We start from the raw sequence: 12,482 nt of genomic DNA on the forward strand, positions 1-12,482 counted from the left end.
CTCCTTCTCCGACCAAGCTCCTGAAGCACGTTGATTTCCCAGCAGGGCTCCCCAACCCGTGTCCGATGCGTCGGAAAAGAACTGTAGGTTCGGGAGGATGGGTCGTAAATCTGACCCTTCTTCCAATCTTGCCCCAGACAGCCACCACCTTAGGTCCTCTTTTATTTGGTCTGTGACAGGAAAGGTAATCGTGTCCGGTTGCGTCTTCCTGCACCAAGAGGCTCTCAGAAAAAACTGCAGCAGTCTCATGTGCAGTCTTCCCAACGTCACAAATTTCTCCACTGACGTCTATTTGCCCAGGAGCCTCATCCACTTATTGGCAGAACTTACCTTTTTGTCCAAGAACTCCTGAACTGTCTCCAGACAGCCTTGGACCCTCTTCGGGGACAGAAAAGCCCGAAAAACTTGAGCATTCAGAGTCATCCCCAAATAAAGGATGCTCTGAGATGGAACCAACTGGGACTTCTGTTTGTTGACCAGAATTCCCAACTTTCTGGCAAGATCCAGAGTTGTTCCAAGGTCCTTCATGCACCGACTCTCTGATTCCGACCGGAGAAGCCAATCGTCCAGATAGAGGGAGATTCTTACTCCTAAAATGTGCAGCCAGCTTCCTATCGGGGATAGAACCCTGGTGAAAACTTGAGGAGCGGTCGCCAGTCCGAAGCAAAGCGCCCGAAACTGAAACACCTTGCCTTCGAACATGAACCTCAGGTACTTTCAAGATTCGCGATGAATCGGAATGTGAAAATAAGCGTCTTGCATGTCCAGAGAAACCATCCAATCCCCCTGTCTGATGGACTCCAGAACCGACCGAGTGGTCTCCATATGAAATTTTGTTTTCTGGACATGCAAGTTCAGGGCGCTCACATCCAAAACCGGCTCCAGCCCCTGATGACTTGGGAACTACAAAAAGGCGATTGTAAAAGCCTGGAGGAAATTCCCCTTCTATCTGTTCTATAGCTTCTTTGAGAATGAGCGCTTCCACTTCCGCGGCTAGCGCCAGAAATTTGTCTGAGCCCAGAGAGTATGCCTGGAATGGAATTGGCACAGGTGAGAGCGAGGGAGGTGAAATGAGAGGAATACAGTAGCCAAACTTGAGTACTTGCACTACCCCGGCTTCTGCTCCTCTGTTTTCCCATTCCTCCCAAAACAGAGCCAGCCTGCCTCCCACTGGTGCATGAAGAACCGAGCTTTCATTTGGAAGGTTTGTTAACCTTGGCCGAGGTCTTTGACTGAGGTCGCAAATTCGACTTCGGCCGAAAGAAGCGCTTGGGTTTTCTCCCTTGAAAAGGCGCTTGGGCCAGAGGGGAAACAGAAGGAACAGTCTCCAAAGGAGCTTTAGGTCTCTTAGTAGACTGTGCCAGCAAATCCGAAGTAGATTTCTTATCTAGTGCCGACGAAATTGACAGCACTACATCGTCTGGAAAGAGGTTATCTTTCACAAAAGGAGCAAACAAGAGAGCCGACTTCTGTTGGGAAGTAACCCCTTTAGAAGCAAAGGAGCACCAAAGTTGCCTTTTCTTAAGGGTACCAAAGGCGATGAGCGAAGCTAACTCATCATATCCATCCCTAATAGATTTGTCCGCACAGGACAGAACACCAATATAATCCTCCACTAAATCCTGTGAAAGAGGACAGTCTTTGATCTTGGCCGCTAAAGCGCCAATAGTCCAATCAAGGAAGCTAAATACTTCCAAAAGTTCAAATTGGTTCTTTACAACGTGGTCCAACTCAGGCGCTGTAAAGAAAACTTTCACTGCGGCGAAAGCAGATCTTCTAGAGGAGTTGATTAAACTAGAGAAGTCTCCCTGGGAGGAGGCAGAAACTCCCAGAGAAGGAGCTTCCCCAGTTACATAAAACCTATACCTCTTACGAAGCAACTTAGAGGGAGGGTAAGCAAACAGCGCCTTCCCTAAGTCTCTTTTCATAGACATCCATTTCTCCGTCTCTTTCAACGAATGTCTAACCGCTTTAGATAGAACAAGTTTTGGGAGGAGAGGGTCTGAAGTTTTCCTCCTCATCAAAAAAGTCGAAGTTGGGGAGCGCGGAGACGCTTTCTCAAAATAATCTGGATAAGATACCAGAAGAAACCTAAGGAGACGTGAATAACACGAAAGGTGATGTGAATCCTCCTCCTCTACCTCTTCCTCATTCTCCGATACCGCTGAAGAAGTAGACGGGACTACAACCGGATCTGAAGGCTTTGAACCACCCTTGGACTCCTTCATCCAGTTGGTTAACATCTCTAACTGCTTGCGCAAAGGCACCAGAGACGAATCAAAAACAGTTAACTGAGGCTTGGAAGAGCCTAAATGTTCAGCAGGAGGCGGAATAACTACTTGCGCCTCGCCCGGAGCTGCCGAAATTCAAGGCGAAACAGGCGCATCAGGCGTAACAGACGAGAAAGCGCCTAATGAAACACCCTTAGAACGGCTAGCTACAGCTCTACCACAATCTCTACTAGTCGATGGAGCCGAAAAAGGAACAGATTGAGGCGAAAAACGAGCCGCTAACGGCCGCGGCGCAACACTACTCTCAGGCTCCTTATACCACTTGACTGGAGGAGGCGAAGAATCGGCGCCTGAATGCCTCTTTAAGGGACGCGAAATGGGCGAATCTCGCCAAGAGCGCCGCGCGATCGGAGACGAATCGCCTGAATCAGTCGAAAGGCGTCTAACCGCAACACCTTTCCAGCGCTTAACTGAGTCCTGTTGAGGCGCAACAGGTTCAACAAGAGAGGCGCCTGTCTGTGGGCAACTCCCGATCGACTCCCTTGGACTTCCGGTATGTTTTCTCCCCGGTGCGGGGGGGCTGGACAGTGACCTTTGTCTAGGAGACGTGTCAGGACAGACAGACGCACCCTCAGCTACAGTCTTACCTGAAACCGCTTTCTCCAAAAAAGTCTTAACCGAATTACCAAGTTGCATAACCGTATCCGCTAGTACCAAAAATTTCTGATCGAACCTCGATTCCAGACTGGCAATGGTGTCGGAAGAAACTACACGGGAAGCCGGAGAAGTGGGATTAGTAGGAGGAATAGGAGGTGTAGTTAAAGGAGACATAACAATTTGAGGAGAAACAGAAGGAACAGATGCATCGCAAAAAGAAGCAGAGCTAAGCTTTCTTTCCCTAAGCGCTGCTTTCCTAATTCTGTCTTTCGCTAATTTCTCCGAGTATGAACTAAAAAACTTCCATTGAGAATCAGTCCAATCACTACACTCATTACATGTTCGATCTGCTGAACAAACCTGTCCCCTACACTTAACACATTTAGTGTGAGAATCATACTCTAATTTGGATAGCCTAGTTTTACATCCTGAGATGCAAAACCTAACTCCCGACGGACTAGAATCCGACATGGCAACGCCTAAATAGTATTCAAATAAACAACAACGCCAAAAAAGAATACTTCACCAATTCCGAAGATCAAATCCACTAGAAAAAAGCGAAGCAAAGTCATCCAACCGCACCGACCACCGATGTTCACCGGACGCTGGCAGGAAAAGAATTGGATTCACCTGGGCAGTTGTACCTGGTTCTCCCGCGAGTGGAGGGAGATGACGTCATCACCACCAGTGTTGGCGACGCCTACGCGCTAAATTTGAATTTAGTCTCCTGCCGCTCGTGGAAATCACGGCTGTATAATTGTTCGGTAAGACACTACAATAAAAAGGCAGCTTTTGAAACTCCCCTTCAAGTTATCGACTACGATGTTTTTTTCAAGTTCGTTCTTGTATGCCGCCGTCTGCTGCTCTTCCAAAAATATCGAGTTTAAAAAAAAAAGTGCAAATTTAGCAATCGATGTGTCGATTTTTCAAATGTTTATGCTTTTATGTTTAAAATGTGTATGAAAATATATTGCGTACAGGTATTTTCATTTTTTTACAGAAATAAGATACAAATTAAGGCAGTCTTTGTAACTACGCTCCAAGTTGTCAGGGGATGGTTTTTCATGTTCGTTCTTGTCCGCCAGTTCCGAAAAATGCATAGTGTTATTTTATTAATTATGCATCTTTTCCATAAATCCTTTAAAAAGTTATACATTATTTCACTGTATCCAAGAATATTGTATGTATTCTCATATTATTGTATTTTAAAATACTACGGCAAACTTAAGCCCGTATTCCGCGGAGCGGCCAATGTTGTGGTTTGAAATCAGCTGATGAATACGAGTCTGTTTCACCATAACGCAATTCTGAGCGAATGCTCTTGCTTCTAGTTAGTAGCTAAACGAATATCTATATATACTTGACTTATATGAGACAAAGTTATTTTTCCTTATACAGCGTGTTTTTAGGTGGAAATATTTATTGAATATGTCTCGTTGTGAATGTGAACTACTATTTGTTTCGTTAACAGATTACGTTGGCGGCATGTTTATTGCGTAAAAAATTACGTGATTCCGTTCGCAATACGTAATCCTTTATATCATCGTAATACGAACTTTACGTTATTTATCTTATATCGGCGTGAAACCAACAGTAAAATGTGTTCTTTCAAGCACAGTAGTTTTGATTAAAATTATTTTATCCCAATTTTATCTACAGTTGTGTGTGATGGCAGACGTTTACTGCAGTTTTATCCTTGTTGCCGATGTACGATAATAGTCATTAGCAGCTTGAACAGTTTTCTCAGCTTCAGTTATAACTAGGTTTAAATTTAACGGTATATTTCCCGATTGATCTTTAATCTATATTGATCTCTGATCTATAGCGAATAAAGTTATTACATTAAGATATCTCAGTTCTATTCTATACATAACGCCATTTATAACAAATATGGTAATGTTGCACTGTAGTACGATGATCGAAATACAAGCCAAACAGATGTTATCCAGTTCGGTTGTACTTAAAAAAAAAAAAAAAGTAGTTTCTCGTTCGATTGTTCATGGCTGTACACGTTCACGCAACGAGTATAACGTTAAAACCATACTTTCATCAATCTCTTTTGCTGTTATTGAACTTATGTAACTAGAAGATGGATAAAGTTAGGCCATTGTAATTTGATCTCTCATAAAATCGAACTATCGTAAGACTAATGATTGTAACCTGAACACTACAGCTACCTGTACACTGTATAAACTTTATTATATCTTTACATACTCTAGACACCCACATGTACTGTACAGTAAATTCTATAGTACTATACTGCATAAATATAATTTTACTTATTGCTCCGTTGTGGGATTACGGCGCCTTTGACTGGTCTAGAGTTTCGAAAGAAGGTGTGCGGCGGCCGTAGGCTTTAAAATCGCTCAGCGTCGAAAATCGCTTGGCGTCGGTGGCCAGAAACGGAACCCCTGCCGCTAATCTAGGGCCGCCTGTACTTACATATGTTCATTATGTTCCACAATCACAAACAGTACTACTACCAAAAATAATACCTCCAAATCATTGTGTCAGTAAACCAGCAATTTGTTCATGAAACTTACCTGTCAGATATATATATAGCTGTATTCTCTGAAGTCCGACAGAATTACTAAAAACTTACGACATACGTAGTGGGAGTAGGGTGGTTAGTACCCATTCCCGCCGCTGGGAGGCGGGTATCAGGAACCCTTCCCATTTTCTATCAGATTTCTTCTGTCGCCGGTGTTGTAAACAACTGTTTACAGCACCTCTGCCTCAGGATTTTGGAAAACTTTTCATTGGCTTGAGTATCCTCTTGACTTTTTGGTTTTTTGTTATTGGATTGATAGCTTGGCATACGTGACTTTGGATTGTTTTGATTTTGGCTTGGTTTTTTTCCTTAAATATGTCTGGATCTAGTTCGGCTAGCGCCAGGGTGTGTATGAAAGATGAATGCAAGGTGAGGCTACCAAAGGCCTTGGTTGATCCTCACACACTATGTAAACGTTGTAGGGGACAAGTTTGTAGGTATGATTTTCGGTGCAATGAGTGCGAAAGTTTGAGTGATGTGCAATGGAAGACGTATGAATCCTACGTTAATAAATTAGAGCGTGACAGGATCAGGAGGTCTTCCTCCAGGAGTAAATCTGGTAGCAGACAGGGTATTAATGTAACCCCTTCTAACCCTCCTTTAGATTTTGTGTCTCCTAACCCCGTAGTGTTGCCTTCGGGCCCTCAAGTGGTGTCTGCGGAGGGTAATGCCCTTTCGCTTATTTTGGATTCATTGAAAACGCTTGAATCTAAAGGTCTTGCCCTTGAAAACAGGCTAAGTGCTAAGTGCAATGATAGTGCCCCTAGTGAAGTGGAGGGGGCGTCAGATCGGCCCTATAGCGCCTCTAGGCTGGGACCTCTGCCGGACTCCCAGGACTCAGGGAGAGGGCATGTCGAAGGCCGAAGGAGGGTTACGGGGATCCCCCACCGATCTGACGTCCCTTCAGCAGTTCCTGTGGACGCATCCCAGGCTGCTAAGGAGCGTGCTCAAGCACGCATCCTGAAAGATTGTTTCTCGTCTTCCGACGCGTCCTCCCCGTGCAAGGGGTGGGAATCTCATCCGGATTCGCGGCCTTTGAAGAGGACTTTTCAAGATCAAGACGCTTCACGTCATGCTCTGTCTGATTGGCATTCTTCTCCGGAAAGCGTAGCCTTTCCGCCCCAGAAGAAGTCTAGGACGTCATCTGATGATGACGCCTTCGAGCACCCCAGTCGCTCTAGAGCCAAGGCTGTTCCTGGGAGAAGGAAGAAGGCGTCCCCTCGCCCCTCGCCTTCTCACAGGCACAGCTCGTCTCCTCGTAAGGAGACTTCTCAGACTGAGATAATCCTTGCTATGCAATGGCAACTGGACGCTTTGCTTAAGCAGAAGGAGACGGTTCCTCGTCACAAGAAAGACGACAGACTTCCGATCAAGAGAACAAGACAGTCTTCTCCGCCTGCTCCTCTTTCGTCCCCGTCTCCTGGTATTTCACCCTCTAGACTTCGTTCTTCTCCCCAGTGTTCGTCTAGAGGTGGCGGTAGACGTCTTGAAAGAGAGAGGTTTCATCACGCTCCCCTCTCTTCTCGACGAGAAGACGTTCGGCATTCCGACCTCGACGTTTCTGCTGGCGACGATGTTGTTCCTGTCGGACGAACTTCAGTACGTTCTACTCCTCTTCGACATGCTCGTGTCGACGCTCAACGGGACGCTCGTCAGGTGGCAGGCCCTGTTTCTTCGCGGAACGTTCGTAGGGACGCTTCGCGGGACGTTAGGAGAGACGCTCCGCTCGACGCTTCTTTTGACGCTTCGCTGGACACTCGGTTGGACGCTGATTTGGACGCTTCGTTGGACGCTCGGAGGGACGCTAGGTTGGACGCTAGTAAACATAGACGTAAGAGCACTTTGGACGCAAATGTGGAAGTTCGCTATCACTCGGACGCTGTTCCCGAGTCTTTTGCTGACGCTTCACGTCTTCCTACAACTTCACGTTCTCCTCAAGTTGTGATTTCTGACCCTGTGACTGTTAAGGATTCTGTTAAGGGTCCGCTTCCCTCTTCTTCTCGACATCGTTCTGACATAAGACTTGGAGCAAAAGGACTTTTGCCTCTTCCTTCGGGGTTTCACTCGGGTAAGGAAGAAGGGGAACTAAGCTGTTCTTCTGAGGATGTTGACGAAGAACAACCTTCGACGTCGGCTTCTTCAGACTACCAAGTATTGGCTCGGCTGCTTCGTGATTCGTTTTGGGATACCTTCCTTCCTTCTGCCCCTCCTCCTCCTCCATCGCAGTTTTCGTCATCGAAAGCAAGCAAGACGCCAGGGTTTGTGAAAATGAAGACGTCGTTGTCTACCAAGAGAGCTTTCCGTAAGGTTAACACCTGGATGGAGTCTAGGAAAGCAAAGGGAAGGACCACTTTCGCCCTGCCTCCGTCTAGACTTAGCGGTAAGGCAGGGATGTGGTATGAAACCGGCGAAGAGTTAGGATTGAAGGTTCCTACTTCAGCGCAAGGAGATTTCGCCAGCGTTGTGGATGCCTCAAGGAGATCTCTTTTAGCCTCAGCTAAAGTGTTGTGGACGACTTTGGAACTTGACCATCTGTTGAAGGGACTTTTTAGGTCCTTGGAAGTCTTTAACTTCTTAGACTGGTGTCTCGGAGTGTTAGACAACCAGTCTTGTAAGCCAAATTCGATCAGCTTGGGGGAGCTGTCCAGTGTATTGTCATGCATGGACAAGGCCGTCAGGGATGGCTCAGAGGAGTTAGCCTCTCATTTTTCAGCAGGCGTGTTGAAGAAAAGATCGCTCTATTGCAACTTTGCGGCTATGTCTGTCTCTCCCTCACAGAGGACAGAACTTTTGTATGCGCCTTTTTTGAGTCATCTCTTCCCCCAGGCTATGGTGAAGGATCTGGCAGTAAGTCTTCAGGAAAAAGCCACTCAAGACCTTTTGGCCCAGTCATCGAGACGTCCTGCTGGCCCTTCCACGTCTTCAGGAGTCCAATTGAATAGAAAGCAGAAGCCCTTTCGTGGAGGGACTTCCGCTAGATCTTCACCCCGAGGAAGGAGTCTTCCTAGAGGTAGAGCCCCGGCTAAGTCTAGGGGCAAGAAGTGAGAGATCCTTCCTTCAGTCACCAGTAGGAGCCAGGCTGCAGTTGTTTGGAGAGGCCTGGAGAGAAAGAGAGGCGGACACCTGGTCTCTCAACATCATAGAGAAGGGGTACAAGATCCCTTTCGTAAAGCCGCCCCCGCTGACTTCCACTCCCAGGGACCATTTCCTCGCTGGAGAAGTTTGTTTCCCTGGGGAGGCTACACCTCCGACCTCTTCAGTTCTTCCTGTCGGACAGCTGGACAGACAAGGACAACTTCGACATGATGTTAACCATCTCAGAAGAGGTAAAGAGCCATCTAAGATGGTGGCTTGATCCGTGGAAGCTGTCAGAGGGCATATCCCTCAAGCTTCGGAACCCCGACCTAGTGCTGTTCTCCGACTCGTCATCCACGGGGTGGGGGAGCAACACTAGGGGGGGAGGAAGTGTCAGGCACCTGGAGAGGGGAACAGGTAGCCTGGCATATCAACTTCAAAGAGCTGGCAGCTGTTCAGTTAGCGCTCCAGTTCTTTCAGGACAAAGTCTCCCGTCGAGTAGTCCAAGTCAACTCGGACAACACCACAGCCCTGGCATACTTGAAGAAACAAGGAGGAACACACTCTCGCTCCCTGTTCGCTCTAGCGAAAGAGATTCTGCTTTGGGCGAAGGCGAGAGAGATCACGATCTTGACAAGGTTCATTGCCGGAGTCGAGAACGTCCGTGCGGATCTCCTCAGTCGACAAGGACAGTTGATGCCGACAGAGTGGACCCTCAATCAGGACGTATGCCAGGAGCTGTGGGGTCTTTGGGGATGTCCTTTGGTGGACATTTTTGCAACATCAAGAACGGCGAGACTTCCTCTTTACTGCTCCCCGGTTCTCGATCCGGGGGCAGTAGCAGTAGACGTCCTTTTATGGGATTGGACTGGCCTAGATCTCTACGCATTTCCCCCCTTCAAGATTCTGGGGGAAGTGATGAGAAAGTTCGCAGCTTCGGAGGGGACGAGGTTGACGTAATCGCCCCCTTTTGGCCCGCAGCGAACTGGTTCACAGAGGTGATGTCCTACCTGGTGGATTTTCCCGAGATCTCTTCCGTTAAGGAGAGATCTACTCAAACAGCCCCACTTTGAGAGGTACCACAAAAACCTCTCCGCTCTGAGTCTGACTGCGTTCAGACTATCCAGAAGCTGGCCAGAGCGAGAGGTTTTTCGAAACCTGTGGCTAAAGCTATCGCCACCACGAGGAGACCTTCATCAATCGCGGTTTACCAATCGAAGTGGGCAGCTTTTAGAAGCTGGTGTAGAAAGAAAGGAGTTTCCTCTACCACGACCTCTGTGAGCCAGATCACCGACTTCCTACTTTATCTTAGACGAGATCTGAAGCTTGCAGTGTCAACCATTAAAGGCTACAGAAGTGTCTTATCTGTGGTTTTTCGCCATAGAGGTCTTGACCTCGCTAATAACAAGGATCTTCATGATCTATTGAGATCTTTCGAGACCACCAAGGTGCCGCTACCAAAGTTACCTTCGTGGAACCTGGATGTGGTCCTCAAGTTTTTAATGTCAAGTCGCTTTGAACCTCTTTACTCTACATCTTTGCGAGATTTGACGAAGAAAACTGTATTCCTAACTGCTCTGGCGACGGCAAAGAGAGTTAGCGAGATACAGGCTATTAGTAAACACGTCGGCTTCAAAGGGCATAATGCGGTCTGCTCTTTGGGTATGTCTTTTCTGGCTAAGAACGAAAACCCTTCCAATCCTTGGCCTAAAACGTTCGAGATCAAGGGTATGGCAGAGATCATTGGTCAAGAGCCAGAAAGAGTCCTGTGTCCTGTTAGGGCTCTTAGAGAATATCTTCGTAGAACAAAGGATTGTAGAGGTTCTGCGGAGAACTTATGGTGTTCGGTCAAGAGACCAAATATGCCCATGTCCAAGATTGCACTGGCATTCTTTTTAAGAAACACCATAAAGGAGGCGCACTCTTCTTGCAAAGACAGTAACTATAGGCTGTTAAAAGTTAACGCGCACGAAGTAAGGGCTATTTCGACCTCGATAGCCTTTCAGAAAAATATGGCCCTCAAAGACATTTTAAGTGCCACTTTTTGGAGGAGTAACTCGGTGTTCGCCTCGCACTACCTACGGGAGGTGAGAACGACATGAAAACCGTTACTCTCTTGGACCATACGTCGCCGCAGACACTATTTTGGGGGCAGGAGGTAGCACTCATCCTTTCCCATAGAAAAAGGTAGGTGAGTTTTAATAATTGTAATGTTTATGGTTGTAGGGTCGGCCGCCGAATGCGGTCGTCCCTTCTTTTAGCCTTTGGTATATGGGAGTATTTTGTTAGGCTAACTTAGGTGGTGGTTTTGCCTCGTTGCCCTCAGAAGTATGGTCATGGTCTAGTCACATTGTGGTCTCGTCCCCGTTGACAGATCATCTAGAGCGCACCAACTACACAGGTAAGTTTCATGAACAAAATGATATTGTTAAGATACAATAAAGTTTGTTGGTAACTCTAGTGAAGCAGATGCAGGCTTGGGTGACAGTAATCACGAAGTCAGCTATGCTAACAGGTAAGGAACCAAGATGTCAATCATCTACATTTATATGTTTCCTAAAATCCTTTTCTGTCTCTCCCACCACCAAAGGTGGGATTCAGCTATATATATATATCTGACAGGTAAGTTTCATGAACAAAATGATATTGTTAAGATACAATAAAGTTTGTTCATACTTACCTGGCAGATATATATATTTTAAGTACCCACCCACCTCCCCTCAGGAGATAGTGGAGATAGAAATCTGATAGAAAATGGGAATGGTTCCTGATACCCGCCTCCCAGCGGCGGGAATGGGTACTAACCACCCTACTCCCACTACGTGTGTCGTAAGTTTTTAGAAATTCTGTCGGACTTCAGAGAATATAGCTATATATATATCTGCCAGGTAAGTATGAACAAACTTTATTGTATCTTAACAATATCATTTTTTGCTCCCTTGTTGCCTTTCCAGACCTGAACAAATTACTCTAATTTCAAAGCAGATAACAATACCTCTGGGACTGGGGCCAAGGGACGATTCTTCAGAATCCTCCTGAGCTTTGCTGGCTTGTAATGAGGCTAGTCTGGCAAGGAGCTTCTGACGTTTCCGAAGCTTTCTAACATAAGACTCAACATGCTTAGTGGTAACCTGAGGTAGTGCTACATGAGGAGGAATTTCACGAACTTCTACAAAACTTTCACCCCATGTTTTTGTGAAGAAGTCTCTCTGAAATTAGCAAAGAAAACATTTATTCACATAAACCTAATTTTTCAAAATGATGTAAAGCACTGTATCCTTATTTCATACTCACTGATTTTCATAATATAAAAATAAATCTGGGGCTAAAATATAAAAATGTAAGAAATATGGCCAAATAATAATGATTAAAAATATTTCTTTACCACAAAAAACTCTCTAAGAAATCTGAAAAATAAAGGTTTATGGCTGCAAGGCTGTTTAAATAGAAATTACAAGTCACTAAAATGTTGAAAGTAATCAAATCAACAAAAATAAACATCATACATCTTCTGCAATTGAATTTACCTTCATCCCCTTTCTAGGGTCATTGAGAACAGCTGGTATATTCTGAGTTGAAGAGAAAACACCCCATTTTTCCTCTCCATTTCTTGTCTGCGACTTTGATATCACTCCTGCGTTTCCTAGGTATACAAACGTAATACATTCAAATAAGGGAACAAAATCGCTACTATAACCTTATTCTCATTAGTTCACTTTTATTTCCATAAATTTTCTTGAAAAGCAGATTCAAAGATTCCAATTTACTTAATAAAAATGACAAATTTTAAATTACTTAGTATTTTTCATAGCTAACAAACCTGCAGTCTTGACATTAGGTTAAATCTTGATGCCAGATGGAAACTGGTAAAAACAAAAATTGTTTATGCAAGGAATTGGTGGCATCTGGCATCTGTCGTGGAGATGAGGTAGGGAGTGGCCAGCAACCCAATCTCAACCCAGTGACTT

The 12,482-nt window shown here is 45.6% G+C and overlaps 1 protein-coding gene across 2 annotated transcripts in view; it reads right to left on the bottom strand.

The window, feature by feature from the left end:
- Nucleotides 1–12,482, bottom strand: part of LOC135198635 (vacuolar protein sorting-associated protein 54-like) — a 321,344-nt gene that overhangs the window by 236,731 nt on the left and 72,131 nt on the right. For both annotated transcript variants that reach the window (XM_064226408.1, XM_064226409.1), the window contains exons 3-4: nucleotides 12,042–12,157; nucleotides 11,510–11,723 (exon numbers count right to left, since the gene is read on the bottom strand). In XM_064226408.1, the coding sequence (XP_064082478.1) occupies nucleotides 11,510–11,723; nucleotides 12,042–12,157 (330 nt within the window). The remainder of the gene's footprint in view (nucleotides 1–11,509; nucleotides 11,724–12,041; nucleotides 12,158–12,482) is intronic.

Source organism: Macrobrachium nipponense, chromosome 22 (assembly GCF_015104395.2).
Source record: "Macrobrachium nipponense isolate FS-2020 chromosome 22, ASM1510439v2, whole genome shotgun sequence".
Lineage (NCBI taxonomy): Eukaryota > Metazoa > Arthropoda > Malacostraca > Decapoda > Palaemonidae > Macrobrachium > Macrobrachium nipponense.